Consider the following 20,905-nt stretch of genomic DNA (forward strand, 5'->3'; position numbering starts at 1 on the left):
AATAGAAGCCCTCAGATAGCTTGTTTTTGCTAATCAGCAAGTTGCTTCAGTGAATGTAGCAAAAATCAGGCACGAGTCACTATATATCACAGAAATAATCGAGATAAATTAGAAAATTGTCCAGATACTGTAGGCTGCATTTAGTAAAGCCAGGCAGAGCAACGTCAGGCAGAAATTATTCTCTTTTGGAGTTACAGATAATGGATACACAAGTACAGATTGCAGTTTTGGTTTCACAAATGGAATTTGAGGGCAAAGGTGCAATTTGGTAATGAAAAGGTACAAATGGTATCTCTGTAGTACAGCACAGTGGAGAAGCTTCTAGAAGAAACTTTATATGTCGTGGCCATAAAAATGCTCCTAGTACGGAGGTGCTACAAATAACACGATACTAATAATGATACAATAATATATCATTGTCCCCAGGTTGTAGTAGGATAACTCAAGACCTTCCTGCATGGGCTTCTCCCTCACATGTTACCGGATTAGAAAGCGGTTTCTGTCCTGCTTCCCGAAAGGTCAGATATTTAGGTCTGAAGAAAGAGGCGGAGGCTACGAAAAGTTCTGGATATTATATAAAGGTAGAAACTGATAAAACCAGAAAATAGAGGCAGGAAAAACAGTGATAGAAGACATGGAATGCAAAAGAAAAAGAGAGAAAGTAACATTTATTGGCATCTATTTTGATGAAAGACACTGTGCTGAACACTTTGTATTCTCATGTTTAATTCTCATAATAACTCTAGGAGGTAGCTACAATGTGCAGATGACAAAATAGCACGCAGAAATATTAATTTCCACACAGCTACTAAGTAACACAACACAGATGCAAATTTCCACGTGACTTCACATTCCACTCTAGGCATTACCAGACCATTGGCAAAATTTCAAAATGAGAGATTGGCACAATCATCTAATAAATTGATTTTAGAAATAATATTTGAGATGGACTTACATAAATATCAGAAGAGAAAGAAAAAGATGAAGAGATTACTTTGAAACACCCTGATCATAAAAGCCAAGTATCTGCTAAGCAATCTGACTTGAGAAGGGTGCTGTAATCAAGGTTTTAATTCAATATCTCTTGATCTGTCTTCCTCATTATCCTCATCCACCCTATTTCCAAGGGAGCTATAGTGACCTCGCAAGTCATCACCCATGCATAAAAGAGTGGGTACTGAAATATCTTTCCAGTCCTGACAAGAAGGAATGCGGATGTGTTTGACATCTTCACTCCCGGGAATGAAGCCAAATAGCTGCTTTATGCGGTGCATGATGAGGAGCCGAGAGTGCTGCTCGGCTGCTTGTTCAAAGAGTTCTCTCTCATTCTGGAGGTGGCTGGTCCAGTAGCAATGTTGCAGAGAGGTGAGGGGAGAGCAGCACCTTGCCACACAGCAGGAGACTAAGACAGCAATGGTTGCCAAGGTGATCAAAATCCAACCCAGCATCTTCACATCATTATTAAAAAGAAAAACAGGAAGTATCAATACATCAAATATTCAAGCAACAGCCATGGGAGGAGGGATTCCTACAAACCTAAGAACTAAAATATGGGCATTAAATTTGCTTTTCCATCTTTAATATATCAACAACATTTTAATGATATGATTTGGAAATAGATCTGATGGAGGGCATAGGCCCAGCCATTTCAATTTGGTTTTTGAGTTACAAAGAAATTTGACCAGTTAACTTGGAATGGATTCAAAATACAGTCCTTGAAGTGACAGATGCTATAACCCACCAATTAACCTTACATATGATACATACCTTTCTTTGCTTTTAGTTCAACCTTCCTTCTCAACTCTCAGGTACAGGCCTATGCATTCTTTGAGTGTTTAATAAATGTTTGATAATGTTGGTGACGAAAATGATATGATACATAATAATAGTAACCTTCTAAGGTGTCTTCAATGATGTACCAACAGGTGTTCATTGATATTTCTTCCTGAGTTGCTCTTTCCTCTTTTGCAGCTAAAAAGCAAGTCAGTGAACAGACTCATGTATCTAAATGTATTCTAAATAGCATAGTTGGCTGGGTATGGTGGCTCATACTTGTAATCTCAGCACTTTGGGAGTTCAGGCAGGTGGATCACTTGAGGCCAGGAGTTCGAGACCAGCCAGGCCAACATGGTGAAACCCTATCTCTACTAAAAATACAAAAATTAGTCGGGCATGGTGGCACATGCCTGTAATTCCAGGCACTCAGGAGGCTGAGGCACGAGAACTGCTTGAACCCAGAACGCAGAGGTTGCACTGAACCCAGATCATGCCATAAAAATGCTCTGGTGACAGAGAGAGACTCCATCTCAAAAAAAAAAAAAAAAAAAAAAAAAAAAGACAAAAAAAATAAATAGCATAGTCACTGTGTCATGTAGTACATTATTGTTTTCCTTTTCATTTCCCTTGTCCTCAAATAATCATTTGCTGACCAGTTTCATTATGTGTCTTTGAAACATACTTTAAAAGGAAAATGAACTAGTTTTTGAGACTATTTAGAGTTGGCTTTTAAAGATTGACTCAAATGGCTGTTTTTTATTCTTAGAATCTTTTTTTTTCTTTTCATTTTACTGTTTTCAATATTTTGCACTTCTTATGTTAAGTGAGAGTAGTAAGTTCCACATATTTGGGGATGGTAGCAGTATGCAGTCACAGTCTGGGTATTGAAGGCCTCTTCTGCATCTTATGATTTATCAACAGGCCTGGAGTTTCCAGTGTGTGCACAGTGGGATAGTTGTACTCTATGGAGGTTAAAACCTACAAAGTGATATTTATTACCATTTAACTAAATAGAGGCCAGCATGGCGGAGGAAAAGCCATCCCAGATGCCCATTAATCTATAAACAATCATTTACTGAGCTCCAGGTTGACCTTCCCCCGTGTGTAATACATATGCTTGGTTATGGGGAATGCAGATGTGAATAATTAAAGATGCATTCATTTTCTCTGTGATTTTTAAGCCTGAAAAGGGAGACAAATGAGCAAGCCAAGAAATATGACACAATGGGATAGTTTTTGATATGAGTAATCAGAGCACCCGAGGAAGCACAATGGAATGAACTCACTTAAGGGAAAGGAGTATCAGGGAATACTTCCCAGAGGAGATAATGCAAAAGCCTAAATTATTAAAAAGAAGTTCACCAGATGCAAGAAGGTAAAGCGAGTTCTAAGAAGGTAAAGAAAAATAGCATGAATAGTTGGCAGAACCTCAAGACATTTGGACTCACATGCTCGTAGGAGTCATGTAAAAGTGGTCAAGGGCAAGATGTTGAAGCCTTGTATGTTATGCCAAGAAATTGGGTTTGTTCTTAGGCTAGTAGAAAATCACTGAAGGGCTTCATATGCAGTAGGGAAAGGATCTCATCATTCAGTTTGGACTTAGAAAGATATTTTTGGCATATGTCTAGAAGGTAGATTGAAATGGGGTGAAGTTAATGTCAGGAAGATATTTTAGAATGGGGCATAGGCAAAGAAGATAAGTGAATTTAAGGCGATTTTGTCTCACAAAAATCTAACTGAAAAAATAACATATTAATGAAATGTGATTGAAGGTTGAGACAGTCACAGAAGACGGCCTAGTGAAAAGGAAATAGCATGATCTTGGGATATCTTGATCCAGTTTATTAGCCCTGAATTATACAAGTTACATAAACTTTTTGAGCTTTGATTTACTTATCTGTAAAATGCGGTAGTAATATCCATCTCTCAATATTATCAGAACTAGAATTAAGATATGAAATATTTATACAGTATATGAAAAGTACATCAATAAATGTAAGTTTTGTTGTCACAAAACCAAACAACCTACTGGCAATGGTACTCAGAACTGTAAAAGTGTCTTTTCACAGAAATTTGTGTATGCATTTAATAACACATTTTATTTTGACTTTAAGAAAATCTTACCAATGCGTATTACAATTTAGCTTTTCTTAAGCAAGAAAATTATTTTAAGTTATACTTTATTGATTTTCTGAATTTTCACATATTTTTACATAGCTCCTCTGAGCATTAGGGCTAGTATTTTAAAAGTTAAGACAGAGCATATCTAATGGTATTTCTAACTTTTTAAAAACTGGGCCATATTGCAATAACTTGATATTCTGTGTCTTGATGGTAGCTTTTCCCGACTAAATAACTTTAGCATTTCTAAAATGTAGTAACTCTAAGATTACCAGTGAAAAAATATGCATGCCTTTGCAATAAGTAGTTTTAAAAAGCTATGCTTTTACTATATGACAGTGGTTTCAGAATGTGTTTTTTCCTCAAATCCCTTGGAGAAATTGACGACAGCCAATGTCACTCTTTCTACTGACAAAATGCACAATAGCACTTTAAAAATTTAACCTATAAATGTAGTAGGGTTCAGGCTTTCTTCCCACCCCACTCTACTTTCTGACATAAACCTATCCATAGACACCAAATTTAGAATCACAACTGGAATTATTTTTCATTATAATTAAGCTCCCTATAATTTTAGATGAGATAGTAATACATTAGAATGCATATTTAAAGGCGGGGCGCGGTGGCTCAAGCCTGTAATCCCAGCACTTTGGGAGGCCGAGACGGGCGGATCACAAGGTCAGGAGATCGAGACCATCCTGGCTAACACGGTGAAACCCCGTCTCTACTAAAAAAATACAAAAAACTAGCCGGGCGAGGTGGCGGGCGCCTGTAGTCCCAGCTACTCGGGAGGCTGAGGCAGGAGAATGGCGTAAACCCGGGAGGCGGAGCTTGCAGTGAGCTGAGATCCGGCCACTGCACTCCAGCCTGGGCGATAGAGCGAGACTCTGTCTCAAAAAAAAAAAAAAAAAAAAAGAATGCATATTTAAGAATAAAGATGGGATTTACTAATATAGTAAATATGTAAATATGAATATTTACTAATATAATATTCATTATAATATCTAAAATCTATTGTTCTTAATATAGATTCTAGAAATCATATCAAACACTTCCAATATATTGGTAAATGTATTCCTCACAACAACCCCATGTGGTAGGTGCCATTAATATCCCCATTTTACTCAAGGTTTTGCAGGTTAATAAGTGGCAAAGCAAGACTAAAACTCAGTTCTGCTGACTCCAAAGCCCAACATGCTAACTATGTATATTCGCTCAGTAGAACTCACTTTGATGAACAGTATCTAGTATTGTATTCTATAATCAGAGAATATGAGAAGCAGTAGGAATCTGCAATGTTTCCAGTGACTGTAGTTCTATGGGATAACATAGCAGGGGGGAAAAAATCTACTTACCTGTGACTGGTATCTGTGCAGAAGAGCTATTTCATCTCTTACTAGGATCACGTCAGAAGGAGCTGATCTGCAACATGGAAACCCAGCTAGGATCTCTTCTCGTTTGCTGGCACTGACATTATCAAATATTGGGTAATGGTCCACAGATGCAAATTCACTTGCTGCACATTCATAGTACGTGCCTGTCAGCAGGGTCACCGCCAGCCAGGTTAAAGGAGCAACAACTGCCCTCCCAGTGATGCTGAAGAACCTAAGGCAAGCCAGCTTGCACTCTAGGGGGCTGATTCTCCTGTATGGAGGGACACAGCTGCAGCAGTATTCACCGGTAATTGTCCACATTTGGCTTCTCAGAGCAAAGCCAGCAATCAGAAGGATCAAGGCAGGAATGACAAGAAAAGCAGAACCATAATAGAAATTTTTTCCAACCTGACAAGGACAGCTGAATGTGGAAGAGGAGAAGAGCTGTTGCCCACCAGCAGTCAAAGCTGCAATTAAAGAATTGATAAATATACCATTTCTCTGCAGAGAAGACACAATACTGTTGAGAGTTGGGCACATCGTGGGAAGCTCTTACACAAATCAGCTTGTGGCCCTTTCTGATCATTAGACTCCGCCAGCTATAACCATTTTATGGGATCTTACTGGTTTAACTGGTTGTGTCAAGTGATCCAACATCCTTACATGTTTAAAGGATTCTAGCATCTTTCCTTGTGTACTTTGAAAACGCTGAGCTCAGATTGATTACAGCTGAAAGAAATTGAGAGCAAGCTCCTTTAGGTATGAGTGAAGGGAGGAATTTCTTTTTTTTACTATAATTAAAAAGGAGGCTCGCTTAGAAAGCAGGCTGCCTCCATCTTTCTGTGTGCTGCTTTGTATGACACAAAATGCTGAGCACCAGCAAATAGAGCATTGAAAGCAAAACGAGACATTCTTAACCTTGTACTAGACCAGCATCTTGTCACCATAAAATTATAATAAAATTATTAATGGAAATTATTAAATACTAGAGCAATCCAAAATTTAGGGCTGGCTGGAATGTTCCTAAGGGTTCTGCTAGAAGAGCTCAAAAGATTTCCCGAAGGAAAGAACAAGGCTAGATGCCCCTAAAGCCAAATCACAACAAAATATTCTAACTTTGCATAAAAATTTTAAATCTGCTTGCATTCACAGAATATTGCTATGTGCTGCTTAAAAATTTAAGTTGCAGATTTGCTTATAGGTATCTTTTTGTTATATGAAAATATGATTTTTTTTTTTTTTTGAGACAGAGTCTTGCTCTGTTGCCCAGGCTGGAGTGCAGTGGCCCGATTTCGGCTCACTGCAAGCTCCGCCTCCCAGGGTTCACACCATTCTCCTGCCTCAGCGTCCCGAGTAGCTGGGATTACAGGCGCCTGCCACCTCACCCAGCTAATTTTTTTGTATTTTTAGTAGAGACGGGGTTTCACCGTGTTAGCCAGGATGGTCTCAATCTCCTGACCTCGTGATCTGCCCACCTTGGCCTCCCAAAGGCTGGGATTACAGGTGTGAGACACCACACCTGGCCGATATTTGGTTTTTAATAAAGTTATATATCTGAAAACAAAAAGTAAGATGTAAGATGTTTTCTTTGTGTATTTAACCAGTAAATATTTATTATAGAATTTCAATATAAAGGGCACCGAAATAGGTTTGACTGGGTTTATACAAAGTGAATATGATATACATTTCTCTTCTCAAATAAACTTTTAACTGAACATGGTTAAACACATAATTAGTGAATGGAAAGGTAGTACTGAGAAATTCACCCAAAATGCAGTATAAACAAACAAAGAAATAAAATAATTATTTTTGAAAACAGTTAAGCAACTCTACAATATGTCTAGTAGGAGTTCTGGAAGAAAAAAGGAAGGAATAGAAAGGCAATATTTGAAGAAGAAATAACTGAGAACTTTGCAGAATCAAAGAAAAGTTCTTACATCCGAAGAATGTTGGGTATTCTGAGCAATATACAGAAAAATAAATGCACAACTAAACACAGAGTAAAACTGCAGAATGTGAAAAATAGAGATTCTTTAAAACTATCAGAAAGAAAAAAACAGATAACCTACAAAAGAAGGGCAATGACTGACAGCAGACTTCTCATCAGTAACAGTAAAGACCAGAAGACATTATCTTCAGAGTGCTTAATACCAGCCAAACTATCATTCAAGACTGAGCAAAATAAGGACACATCAAGGCTAAGGGAATTTACCATCCACAGAACCTCATTAGGAGGGTTACTAAAGGATATATTACAGCAAAAAGAAAAATGAGCCCTGAGGAGAGACACAGAAGCAAAAAATAATGATGGGCACAAGTATAATCTTTTAAAAGTCCATTCACTTCAGAAATAACTAATTTTTATTTCAAAAGTAACAACTAAGGCAATATATTATTATAATAAGATGTCACTACATATCTACTAAAATGTCCAATATAAAAAGACTAGCCATACCAAATGTTGGCAAGGAGGCAGAGCAACTGAAATTCTCATATACTCATGGTGGGAATGTGAAATGAAGTAAACAATTTGGAAAATTGTCATTTTATTTAAAAGGTAGCCATACATCTGCCATATAACATAAGCACTTGTCTCCTAGTTACTTACACAAGAGAAATGAAAGCACATGTCCACATGAAAACTTGCACATGAATGTCCATAGCAACCCTATTTAGAATAGCCAAAAGCTGGAAACAACCCAAATATTCATCAACAAAGGAATGAATCAACAAAGTATTATACATTCATACAAAGGAATACTACTCAGCAAAAAAAAAAAAAAAAAAAAAAAAAAAAAAAAGGATAAAACGATTGAAAGTAACGGCAAAAACCACAATTACATTTGTGCCAACCTAATATATATTAGTAACATGAATGAATTCAGAAATAATTTTCTGGATGAAATAATTCAGGAAAAGTACATAGTGTATGATTCTTTTAATGTAAAATTTTAGGAAATGTAAATTAATCTATACCGACAGAAAACAGACCAGTGCTTGCCTAGGAAGTCTGGAAGTAGGGATAAGAAGAGAGAGATTACAAAGGAATATGAGAAATATCCCTTTGTAATTCTGGGGTTGTATCAACTTGTGCCGCGGAATTTTAATTTAAGGAGGTGACTGAGTGACAACACAAAGAGGCCAATGCCATTTAAATAATTTATTGCCACATAAGATCATGGGGGCACATCAGGTTTGGTCAAGGGACAAGAGGTGGCAGGGAAAGCCTAGCTAGAGCCTCTATTGGGCACTGTGTGGAAAAGGCAAGGGAGGTCAGGGAAGACACTTATGGTTGGCTCACTTAAACAATTCTGATTGGCCTTGGGGCACAGAGGCTATCCCTGTGACCTGGGATATTGCCTGTGACCTGGCCATAGTTTATTTAAGGGAGGGTAAATATTGGCTTGGTAAATGAAAATTAGATAAGGAAGTGGTTCAGATTATGGGCTTTGATCACAGGGGTGATGTAAGCAACTTGGCCATTATTTGACCTTGTAATTAATGGATGCCGAATAGACAAATACAGAATCTGAGAAAACTCAACTAGAACAGGGATGATGGAAATGTTAATTACATTGATTTATTTGGTGGCTTCCGGGGTATAAGTGTAATCACTAAAAGAATAGAAATCCAACGCATAGATCATTCAAAAAAGAGGAAATACAAAGAGAATATTGACAAGAAAGGAGAGAGTAAACAATGGAAAGAGGCTGGTAAAGAGAAAACAGAAAATAATGGTAGAAATGGGACTAAATATATCCATAATCACAACAAAAAAATTTTTTCAACAGCTAACAATCACAGACACTAGTTACTGCTCTAAGAACTTTATGTTATTTAGTTCCTACAATAACCCTATGATGAGATACTAATATCCTCAATGTTTTTACAGATAAGAGGACTAAGGTGTGGAGAGATTACCCAGGAAAATTGACGTGGCCCTTCCGCCCATCACACACAGATGAGCAGAAGCGCCAGGATTGGGACTCAGGTGGTCTGACACATGCTTTTAACCACTATTCCAGAGCTAGATTAAACTTACCTACAAAGTCACTGGAAAATAGAGTCATGCTGCTTACAAGTGATACTCTCAAAACTGTACCACAATGCTTGAAAATGAAGGTACTGAAATATATATCAATGGCAGCAATAATATTAACAGAAGGCAAAACTTAACTAAAAAGTGTCAAAAGGAATAATTTTGGCAATTGTCAACTTGTGTGTCTGTGACTGCATAACTTTGAAATATATAAAGCAATAACTAATCAAATTATAAAGAAAAATTCTTACAATTATGGATATATATGTGTGTGTGTGTATATATATGATGGAGTTTCGCTCTTGTCGTCCAGGATGGAGTTCAATGGCACGATCTCGGCTCACTGCAACCTCTGCCTCCCAGGTTCAAGCGATTCTCCTGCTTCAGCCTCCCGAGTAGCTGGGATTACAGGCATGTGCCACCATGCCCGGCTAATTTTTTGTATTTTTAGTAGAAACCAAGTTTCACCATGTTAGCCAGGCTGGTCTCGAACTCCTGACCTCAGGTGATCTGCCCACCTTGGCCTCCCAAAGTGCTGGGATTACAGGCGTGAGTCACCATGTCTGGTTGGAGAGATATTTTTAATATGCTTTTATCAGAAATGAATCAATCAAGTAAATATCAGAAAATATATAAAATGTACAAAGAACAAAGTTAGCAAGTTTTGTCTGAGATTTATATATATATATAAATAATATGTAGTGTATTTACATTTCAAAACAGAAAAGAGGTCTTGAAATGTTCTCAACACATAGAAATGATAAATACTCAAGATGATGGATACCCTAAATGCCCTAACTTGATCATTGTATATTCTATCCATGTACCTCATAAATATCATGTATCAACACAAAAATTTTAAAAAGCAAAGCCTGAAGTGTATATAGCAACATGTTTAGTAAAGCTTAATAGTAAATACCACATCTTTCCTTAGGCTTATAATTTAATTTTTATTTTTTACATATATATACATTTTGAGACAGAGTCTCACTCTGTCACCCGGGATGAAGTGCAGTGGCACCATCTCAGCTCACTGCAACCTCCGCTTCCCAGGTTCAACTGATTCCCTTGCCTCAGCCTCCCAAGTAGCTAGGATTACAGGTGCCCTCCACCACGCCTGGCTAATTTTTTTTTTTTGTATTTTTAGTAGAGATGGAGTTTCGCCATGTCGGCCAGGGTCTCAAACTCCTGACCTCAGATGATCCACCAACCTCGGTCTCCCAAAGCGTTGGGATTACAGACATGCACCACCATGTTCGGCCTGCTTATGTTTATAATTTTATATTTAAAAATCAACTTAATTAAAGTATAGATGGTCCCCACCTTACAATTGTGTGAAGGCAATATACATTCAGTAGAAACCCTACATCAAACATGCATACAACCATTCTGTTTTTTTATTGTCAGTTCTGTATTCAATAAATTACATGACATATTCAATACTTTATTATGAAATAGGCTTTCTGTTAGATGATTTTGCTCAACTGTAGGCTAATGTAAGTGTTCTGAGCATGTTAAGGAAGGCTAACTTAAGCTGTGTTGCTCGGTACGTGAGGTATATTAAATGCATTCTGAGTTCTGATTGGTTTATCGGGATATAACCCTATCACAAATTGAGGAGCATCTGTATATGGGGAGTAAGGAAGTAGAGAAGGAAACTGTAGACCATTCTTTCAGGGAATTATGTAGGAAAGGATGGAGCATTGATTGATTAGATGTCATTATTGGATTGTAAAATTCTTGCTGTAAAGGAGTTTGTAGATGATAAATTCCCAAGTTTTACTATTGCTTACTGTTGAAAGAACTAATCACTTCATCTGCAGTGCCAATGTGTAACTTGTCAATGACTGTGAATGATTACATTCATGAGTAATCAATTTTCTCAGTTCTTTTGTGATGTTATAATACTTCAGACTAGTGAACACCAGAAATTTATTTCTTACAGGTCTGGAGGTTGGGAAGTACAAGATCAAGGTGCTGGCATTGTTTTCTGGCAAGGGCTCTTCTCTGCTTCCAAGATGGCACCTTGTTGCTATATCCTCAGATAGCAGAAAAGCAACAAAAGTCTAAGCTATTTCCTTCCAGCCCTTTGATAAGGTACTAATTCATTCACGAGGGCAGAGCCTTCATGACCTAATCATTTCCCCAAAGGCCCCAACTCTTAAAACTGCCACAATGGGCATTAAGTTTAAACACGTAAGTTTTAGGGACATTCAGACCTTTGTCTTCTCTGATAGTTTGTGGGTGATCATACAACCCACAGATCAGTGGATGTCCTCCTTTATTAGCACCTTCCCAAGTGTCTACTTTGCTGCCCACGTATTCCCAAAGGACCAGCCTAGGAGCGTAGCACAATTCACCATTTCCTTGGGTTGGTTGACTGCAGTGCAGTTTGACTAGACTGAAGAATGCGTCTTTCTCCTAACCCCAGTTCCAAATTTAGTCCTAACAAGACTAAAGAACTCTTAGTAAAACACGAAAAACTTTGCTTATGCATTATCTTGAAATAATATCTTGAATAAATATCTTTCCTAGTTGGCTGCCAGGGCAGACATTATAGATCATGTGCCTGCTTGAAACATCATCTCTGTGCTTTCTTCTATTTAAGGGAGGAGTACTTTTACATTAAAAAAGGAGTCTGTGGAACACAGGGCTCACTGGCATCCTAAGAGCTGCTGAAGAATAGTAGGCTTCATAGTCTGAAAACCAGTAAACCAGTGTCCCCTGTGATAGTGAGTACAGCTGTGGTCGTGCAGGTTGTGCTTTGTACAGTAGCACCTGGCAGGGTCTCTGCTCCTTCCTCAAGCTCTGTGTCTTGACTGGAAGGTCATGGGGCAAAGGGGAACCATGTCAGTCTGAAATACAAGCTGGCTTTTTCTAATACACCCAATGACATCCTGAATTCTCCCGATGGCCCTAACGTGACCATACCACAGCCATTAGAGTTTGGTGAAATTGATTCCAGTACTGCCATCACCTCGCAGCAAGCACACAGGCCCTTTCTATGTTATTCTCTGCAGTATCTAACTCAGAACTCAGGATTGCCCACAAATTGACCCAGCAACATGCTGTCACTGAACCTTAGTAAGCTTTGTGAGTCGTCTCTAAAATAGTTTGCTCTAACATAATTAGAGTGTGTGCAGTACCAAATATATCTGATTTGGAATCATCAAATTTAGTCCAAATCCCTTCTTGTTGCCAACATCCAGATAACCTTGAACACATTTCTCAACCTCTCTACTTTTAGATTCTTATCCTATAAAATGGCCACAATTACAGTAATATTTCATAGATTGTATTTGAATTAAAATGAGATAAAGAGAATGCAAACCATGTTGTAAACTGTAAATTTGATATACATATAAGTTGCTATTAATCGCTACTAAAAAACTCTCCACCCCTACCCCACAACCAAGCGAAATTAATTTTCCTGAGATCATACTGTCATAGAACATATGCAGTCATGGAAATACCGTAGATATTGTAAAATTCCATTCAATTTATCCAACTACAAGAATAACCTATCGTAACTAGTTTTTATATAGTGCATTTAATGTGTTTTACGGCACACCTGTGTCTTTGATTCTCACAATTATTCTGTGAGGTGGGTGATATTGTTGCCATTTTGCAAATGTGGAAACTGAGCCATAGAGCAATAAAATGGCTTGCCCGAGGCCACACAGCCAATAAATGGTAGGGCTGCAACAGCCTGAGCCTTCCAAGTCCTCCTAGGTTCTTTCAACTACACCACACTTTTCTTCAAAGTATTCTTGAGGCTGTCCCTTTATAGCAAGAATTTGCCAGAACAAATAGGACGAATGGACTCAAACTATAAGTAGTAGAAAACTACTTTCCTAAACTGAATTTTCCGCTTCTGTTTCTGGAAAGATTTTGATCTTCCTCTGCACCCTGAAGTTGTCAAGGTGAAAGGATTTTTTATTTGAACTTTAAGTATTTCTGCATAAATAAAGAGAGCCTTCAATAGCTAACGTCTCCAGAACTCTCAAAAGAAAGCTAAGGGCTTACTTCCTCTACCAGATCATTATACTTTATTATACTGTAGAACACCCATTTTGAACAACAGTTTTGTAAGAAAATATTGCCTGTCCTATCACTCCTTAATGTTGTTGATTGCTGCTAATGAAAAGAAAAAAAGGTTACCAGATATATTTCAATACTGCAATCACACAAGATAGGGATCTATGGTTTTGGGGACAATATGATAACCATTGGTGTAATTAAGGGATCAGGTTTGAACTCAGGATTTATTACCTACAGATTGCTGATCTTGTCTCTCTAATTCTTAAAACAATCAATCCAAGACTGAATAATGCTAACATTTAGATCTATCTTGGATTGCAAAGGTTTCTGTTTATGATTTTAAAACAATGTATTGGCATGAGAACAAAACACCACTCTTGAACTCCCTTGGGCTAAAGAATTTTTTGTGTCTCAGTGCTTCAAGTCTGACTTCACATTATCAGCTTTTATGGCTCTAGATTACAATTCATCCTTACAAATGAAGCAGTTATTTGATCCATGGCAAGTTACGTGGCTATAAGAAAATCCTGTTGTTATGCTCAGCAAAGAGCAAAAGCAGTAGAGTGCAGAAGTAGCACTCCTGTCTCAAAGCAAGGAAGAGCTTACAAAAACAAAACAAAAAGACCTGGACTGATATACCTTTAAGAAACAGACAAAAGAAGATAAATTGAAGATCACGTTCTTCATCTATCAAGCACTATGTCTCGCCCTGCACACCGAAGACCAGAATACCATAAAATAGTAAGATCTTTCTACAAAGAGATTTTTTCTACTTCAGAGAAAATGTTTTCTTGAGTGATTTCTGATTTATTTTAAAAAGTGATGCTATAAGAATTTTTAGTGGAGGAAAGAGAGTGTTCAGCGAGGTGAATCATAAATGATACATCCAGGAATAATTATGATTATCTCCCACATAAAGAATAATCAATTCTTTATACAGACTTTAAGGTCTTCTTTTCTGACTAATTATATCCATACGAGTGTCAATTTTTTTTTGCCTCTGACAGAAGATATGAAAATATTAGCAATTTTTTGTATTTCATACTTCAGGAAATAGGAATTTATATATATATGTATGTGTATACAGGTATATATATGTGTGTATATATATAGTTGATTATGTGTAAAACTGAATAGAAATAGGTCATCAAAAAAGGATTGCCTTTAAAAATGTTTCCTATTATCCTTTCTATATATTCCAGGTTAAGAGTTATTTATAAACCTTACTTTTTTGCAGATTAGTTTTAAATAACATTCTTTAATACTCTCTTAGTTTTAGCCATTCAGAAGCTACAGATACAAAAACTCGTTGTTAACTTTAAAATTCTGTTAATTATTTCAGGAGACTGATGGGCATTTGATATAATTAAGTAATTTCAGACTTGGTGTTTAGAATTGTAGTGACTAACTGGCACACTTCAGTTTGAAATGCCTGCGGATACCTCCTCTGGCCTTCTGGTATCTTGATTTATTTTCCTGTGGGACTCTCAAGTGCTAAAGATAAATGATACATACTTCCTATTATACCAAAATCACTTGATTTTATAACGCAGTTAAAATGTATTTTTATCCTGATACATTCATAACCTACTGAAATAGTTAATGATGTTCTCTCAGATATTCACATGATTATTTTTATTGTTTTAAAAACTATGAAGATAAACTTATGTTGACCTTTCCTAGCATCTGTGGTATGGATTTGAGACCCAGCTGAACAGGCAGTTCAAGGTACAGTCCTTGGCCATGAAGCAGAATAGAGAAAGCTGGCCTTTATGGGTACTGAACCAGAAACTCAGCTGGAAATAAAATAGGTTTCAATATATAATAGTGCCCACCAATCAGGGACAGAGAATAAATTCCATTATTTCAGTTTGGCCTTAATTATAAATGGACACAATTTTGGGACCATGGCATGTAGGTAGGGTATAATTTTTTTTTACTTTTTTTTTTTCAGATTCTTTTGTTTTACTGGTAGTTACAACAATCTCATTCTCTCTCTCTCTCTCCTTCACCTTTGTTTATCTTTATGCTGTAGCATTAGTATATGGCAGCACTTTGTCTTCTGCTGTGGCTCTTATATGTTAGGCAGACTTTTCATTGATAATTTACCAGCATTTCTTGTGATTTATTATTAGGTTCTTGGAAGAATCCTAAGTCAAACCTAAATTGTCTTAAGCTTTAATTTTCATTTATAATTTACTCTAAAAATGGGACATATTTTGGAGATCTATAAGGAAATATCACTTTCCCCTTTTTTCTCTAAGTAAAAAGAAAAGAAACTCACAAATTTCCTGCTACATTTGGGTTTATCCTGAAGGTCTCCTTGGCAGATCTGGGAGCCATTAGGGATTGTGCAGACTCCTGAGAAGTCTTATCCAATTCTTCCTTCCAACTGAAAACATGGCTGGCATATATTTTAGGAAAACAGAAATTTATGTTAGAAATTAGTATTTTTTAAAAACTGTCCTCCATGAAAATACATTGCAAGTTATCATGTAAGCAAATGCATAGAAGGATGTTCTCATGTTGAGAAATTCATTTTATTTAACAGCTCTCTCTCCCCCACCCCACATCAATGTATCCAAATGTTAATATAATTTGTTTTCAAAAGTGTGAATTGTTGCAATAATAGGAGGAAGGAAAAATTGTACAGATGACCTCTAAGGCTACTTCAAACCAGATTTTGTAAAAAAAAGAAATACAGTAGTATACTGTCATAACTTGCCTGTAACAAGAAACTACCCCTTTTTCTCCAGAATAAAGATCTCTTTGTCCTTACCTATGGAGCTCTGGTTGCCCAGCTGTGTAAGGATTATGAGAAAGATGAAGATGTGAACCAATATTTAGATAAAATGTAAGTGGAAGTCCTTCATTCTTATTGAATGTCTGTTGTTTCTTACATCACCTGCATTCTTGCTGCCTCTGATGACTTCCCTTGCTTCATTTCACCAGTGGTTCTTCTATCTCAATTAATCACATCTGAAAGCTGAACATAATTTCTTACAAGTGCCATTTGGGTTGATAGAATAAAGTAATAGGAAGGAATTTTTTCCTACAAATATCAAGTGTGGGATGTTTTCTCTTTAGTTAGAAATCATTTCTTAAGTGACTGAAGAGTTGCTTATAAGCAAAATATGTGGTAAAATTGAAATTGTTCTATTAACAACATGAGGGAACATCAAATTTTATTCTTTTCAGAAGTCTTTTGTTCCAACACAACTCCTTCCAATATAAATATATGCTTACACAAGCACAGACCATCTATTGAAAGATATGTAAGAAACTCATAATGGTAGTTTCCTAAAGGGAAGATGGAGAAAATGGGAATTATGAATTAAAGGGAGAGTTTATTTTGTTTGAGATAGCATTTTTATTGTTTGAATGTTTTTTAATCCTTACTATGCTTTTCTTAAAAACACATTAGGTAGAAAAACTCACTTCTTCCTTTTTAAATGAGACCCATTCTCTTTGTCTTTATTATTGGAGATTCCTCCTGCACAAATTCTACCTTTTGATTTTCTCTGAATAACTATGTGATCATCAGATGATTGCCAAACAATAAAACATCTGTCAATGGTTTTTGAGCTTCTAATTATAAACTCTGAAGAGGACTCTAACAGAGGAAAGACTGGAAAATGTGTACTGGTTAGAAGATTTATCTAGGCAGATTGAAGGGGAAATTTAGCCTAACATTTTAGAGCTTTTTAAAAGGGTTCATTGTATTTTCAGTTGAAATACAGAAAAAGACAACATAAAGATTGAAAATCTTTTTTAAAAACTCTCATTTTTCTTCTTTCTGTATGCATATTATTTTTCTTTTTAAAAAGTTCTAATTTATTTTGTACATATGCTTTTTTTTTTTTTTTTTTTTTTTTTTTTGCATTCTACTTAATTAGTCAAGGGCATTCACAAAGAAGAGAACTGTCCAACTGTCCACCTATAGATTTCTCGGTCACTTTGTTAGCTGAACTGTCTATAGCTGTGAGGAATGTTAAGGTTATTTTACACTAAGGTCACACTTAAATATCTGACATAGCATTTCCAGAAATTACTTCGTTTTATTTGACTTACGTTAAACTTGCATTGTTTTGTGAAAAAGCTGTGAATAATAAAAAAGCTCACTTATTTGACTAAAAAAATACCTTCAGTTAGCTAATTGAGTATACATTTAACAAACATGAATGAAATATTAAAGAATAAATTTTTGAGAAGCGGCAGAAAGATCTTTCCTTAAGAAAAAAATTCACATTTAGATTTCCTTAATAGCTTCTGCTGAGAGCCTCTTACATTTTTAATTTATAAAATATCTAGTTCGCAGAAACATACCCTTTGACCAAAGCAATATGTGTAGATATAGCACAGCTCATTAACGTTTTGGCTTCTGACCACTATTCCCAGTTGCTGAGCTATGGATATGCAAAGTGATAATTAGAAAACACTGGAAATATTTTTTAATCCTGATACAACTATTTCTGTAGAGTAGACATGTTGATTGTTAAAAGTCTTTGCAGCGTGAGCTTCTTGGCTGAAATTATAAACCATTTTTCTCTAAAGTCAAGGAAGCTAAACTGAATATTTCTATCCACTCAGAAATATAAATAGGATATCTCACAAGATTCATTGAATTCATAAGCACTCTCACATCAAATCTGTCTCCCTCCAACCACCTAGTCACCAAAGATTTCATCTCTTTTTAGAGCCTCTGGAGTAATCATTGCCTCTGAACACTGGTGTCTCATTGGGCGTTTTGTGGCTCCACTGGAAATCGTTTCACTTGTCTATGTACATGTGGCTGTGAAATTAAAAGACCAATTTTGTGATAGAGGTTTGGCAAAAACAGTGTTCCATTTGATTTCCACTTGAAGGTCACATTTTCTCAGCTAGATTGCATGTTCTTATAAGACAGAGACTCTGACCTTTCTTTGTATCCTTTTGGGAAATTTAGTCGTTTCTCAGTTTATCTTGTTGAAAGTGTGTGCTCAGCCACCTTAGCTACATATTCAGTGTGTGTATAATCACATCTCAATCGAAGGTTCTCAAAATTGTACTTCAGGCACTACTAGAGCTATTTTCTTGGGGTGGAGATAATACAATACCTTCCCCCAAGTCCCATAGTTTGTTTCCCTGGAATGAAAAACGAGGTTTTTTTTCTTAGTAAACTTCAGAGTCTGAAGTTGCCGAAACTTTCACTGACAACAAAAATTTGTTCTGCTCCTTTCTTCCCCTCCTTCCAGAGCTCATCCTGGAAATGCCTGCCCTTCTACCCTGGTAACAATGCTAAGAGAAGAGCGAGCATCCGGGTATCACATATGTAGCAGACACTTTAGCTAGACTCTCATTTGATTTCCATCATAGCTAATGATGAGAAAATTAGTTGCCACTGAGAAACATTAGGCTACAGACACCAGCCTTCCTTAATTTTAATTTACATTGTCAAGTTTGGGCCAGTCTTGATTCTAGGCAGACTATTCTGCTTGTAGGAGACCAGTTAATATTTCCTCGGTGTGTTCCTCTCTGCTTCTGTGGTCTGTGGGACGAATAAGAAGCCCACGGCCAAAAGCCATTTTGACTCTTCATATTTGGTATGATTTGTGATTCTCTTGCACAAGTGCTAAACACACAAATCCCTTCTTAAAAACTGATAGACTTCACTAATTTCTTAGAATTTTCAGACCACACTCTTTCCTTCATCCACAGGGGTTACGGCATTGGAACACGGCTTGTAGAAGACTTTCTGGCTCGATCCTGTGTGGGAAGATGCCATAGTTATTCAGAAATTACGGACATAATTGCCCAGGTAACTATGTTTTTAGCTCTGTCGATATGTCTTGAAAATCTCTGATTATTTTTAAGTTTGGTGGTTTTTCTGCTCAGATTGGACGGGTTCCATCTGCATTCATTGTTAGGTGCTGAGAAAGGAGATTCTAATTGAAAAGCATTTTATTTCAGCACAGAGATAAAGCTACTGTGAACTGAAAGATGCATTTAAGCAACTATAGATTTTCCTGACTACAGGAGTGTGTAGAGTGTATGTCTTCTAGTGGGAAAAGCGTTTTCAGAAGGTAAACAAAAGGGGAGTGCAATAGGGCAACCTGACAACATGCATGCCCCAAACCAGTTTCTCTATGATCATTTTCAGCACATGGAGGGAGATGGTTTTTGGTAGTATCAGAGAATATTGTTTAGTCATTCCCAGAGTATTTTCCCAAGAGAAAAATAGAACTTCCTGTAAATATATTTGTTCTAAGAACTTTCATAGCCCTGATATATAGAAGACAACTAGGAATTATCCAGGATTAGCTCACTGTTATTAGAAATTCAACTGGAAAATGCATCTTCAGCCAGCATTTAAAAAATCTTGGCCTATGGTTATTAATGAAGTGTTGTTAATTTGTAGGAGACTCAGAAGATACACGTCTCCAGGTTTACACAACTGAGCAATTAAGTCAGTCTCATTTTTTTTTCCCTCTCCTAGTCCTTAATATTGTTATATATGGCTGAACTGACTCTGTGCATGAATGGCTGTCATTCTATACTATCATGCTTTCTGAGCCTAAATGCAGTTTTACATACTCTTTGTCTTTCATTGTCACAGTAACCCTCTGAAGTAGGCAGAACTGGAGTTACTATCCCTATTTTCCAGATAAGAAAATTAAGTTCCAGAAATAATATGATGAACAGTAAATAATAGTATATGTGGGGAAAAATTCTACATTAAAAAATACAATCCAAATGAAAGATTTTTCCATTTACTGATATTATTACTTGTATTATTTCATGGCTAGTGATAATGCGGTCGAAACTGTTATCTGAGTATCTTCCAACCTTAGCGCAGTGAGTTTATCACACCACTAACCAGGTTGGGGAAAAAAGTCCCTTTCTATATTGTCAGAATATAAGTAAGATCCCAAAACAGTAGTTTGAAAAATAAAATAAAACATTTTTTTAATGAAACTAATTATATGGGCAATACTACAAGAATAACAGCTGTTTTAATGGAAAGTAAATACTTGTAATATATAAATGCAGATGGTTGTGTTTTGTTGCATTTCTAGTTGGTAGCCCTCTAGGCTCTTTGATTAGTAAGACACAGTCTTTCTATAATGAGGATAATTAGATTGGTTTGAGAAGGACTCCCTCTTGATCTTTGCCAAAATTCATCCCATTAGCTTAGTGTGGGCAAAACACTTGAGCTCAGGAGATCAAGACCAGCCTGGCCAACATGATGAAATCCCATCTCTACAAAAAAATACAAAAATTAGCCGGGCGTGGTGGCACAGCTATAGTCCTAACAACTCAGGAAGCTGAGGGGTGGATGACTTGAGGCTGGGAGGTGAAGGTTACAGTGAGTCGAGATCATTCAACTGCACTCCAGCGTGCGTGACAGAGTGAGACCTTGTTTCAAAAAAAAAAAAAAAAAAAGAGAGAAAAGTTTAAGATTTTGTCTTGCAAATTCATACGGCGGTAGAACATTGACCAATAATCTGAAAACTTACAGAATGTGGAAAATAAAACCTGACTCATGTGTTTAAGGTTGTTTGTTAGACTTTGAACA

The 20,905-nt window shown here is 36.6% G+C and overlaps 2 protein-coding genes across 3 annotated transcripts in view; one reads left to right on the forward strand and one right to left on the reverse strand.

Moving 5' to 3' along the window:
• Positions 1-709: 709 nt before the first annotated feature.
• CALHM4 (calcium homeostasis modulator family member 4) overlaps positions 710-20,905 on the reverse strand; it is a 29,319-nt gene continuing 9,123 nt past the window's right edge. The window contains exons 2-4 of one of the 2 annotated variants that reach the window (XM_050786630.1): positions 15,635-15,742; positions 5,253-5,319; positions 710-1,448 (exon numbers count right to left, since the gene is read on the reverse strand). In XM_050786630.1, coding sequence (XP_050642587.1) covers positions 1,062-1,448; positions 5,253-5,319; positions 15,635-15,693 — 513 coding nt within the window. In that variant the 5' untranslated portion in view covers positions 15,694-15,742 and the 3' untranslated portion in view covers positions 710-1,061. Of the gene's footprint in view, positions 1,449-5,252; positions 5,811-15,634; positions 15,743-20,905 lie in introns of those variants that run through there. The other variant, XM_050786629.1, reaches the window with a different exon arrangement.
• The window catches only part of TRAPPC3L (trafficking protein particle complex subunit 3L), a 45,389-nt gene continuing 38,373 nt past the window's right edge, over positions 13,890-20,905 (forward strand). Inside the window, exons 1-3 of the mRNA XM_050786635.1 lie at positions 13,890-14,091; positions 16,107-16,204; positions 19,048-19,147. Coding sequence (XP_050642592.1) covers positions 14,050-14,091; positions 16,107-16,204; positions 19,048-19,147 — 240 coding nt within the window. The 5' untranslated portion in view covers positions 13,890-14,049. The remainder of the gene's footprint in view (positions 14,092-16,106; positions 16,205-19,047; positions 19,148-20,905) is intronic.

Source organism: Macaca thibetana, chromosome 4, assembly GCF_024542745.1.
Source record: "Macaca thibetana thibetana isolate TM-01 chromosome 4, ASM2454274v1, whole genome shotgun sequence".
NCBI classification, from domain to species: Eukaryota; Metazoa; Chordata; class Mammalia; order Primates; family Cercopithecidae; genus Macaca; species Macaca thibetana.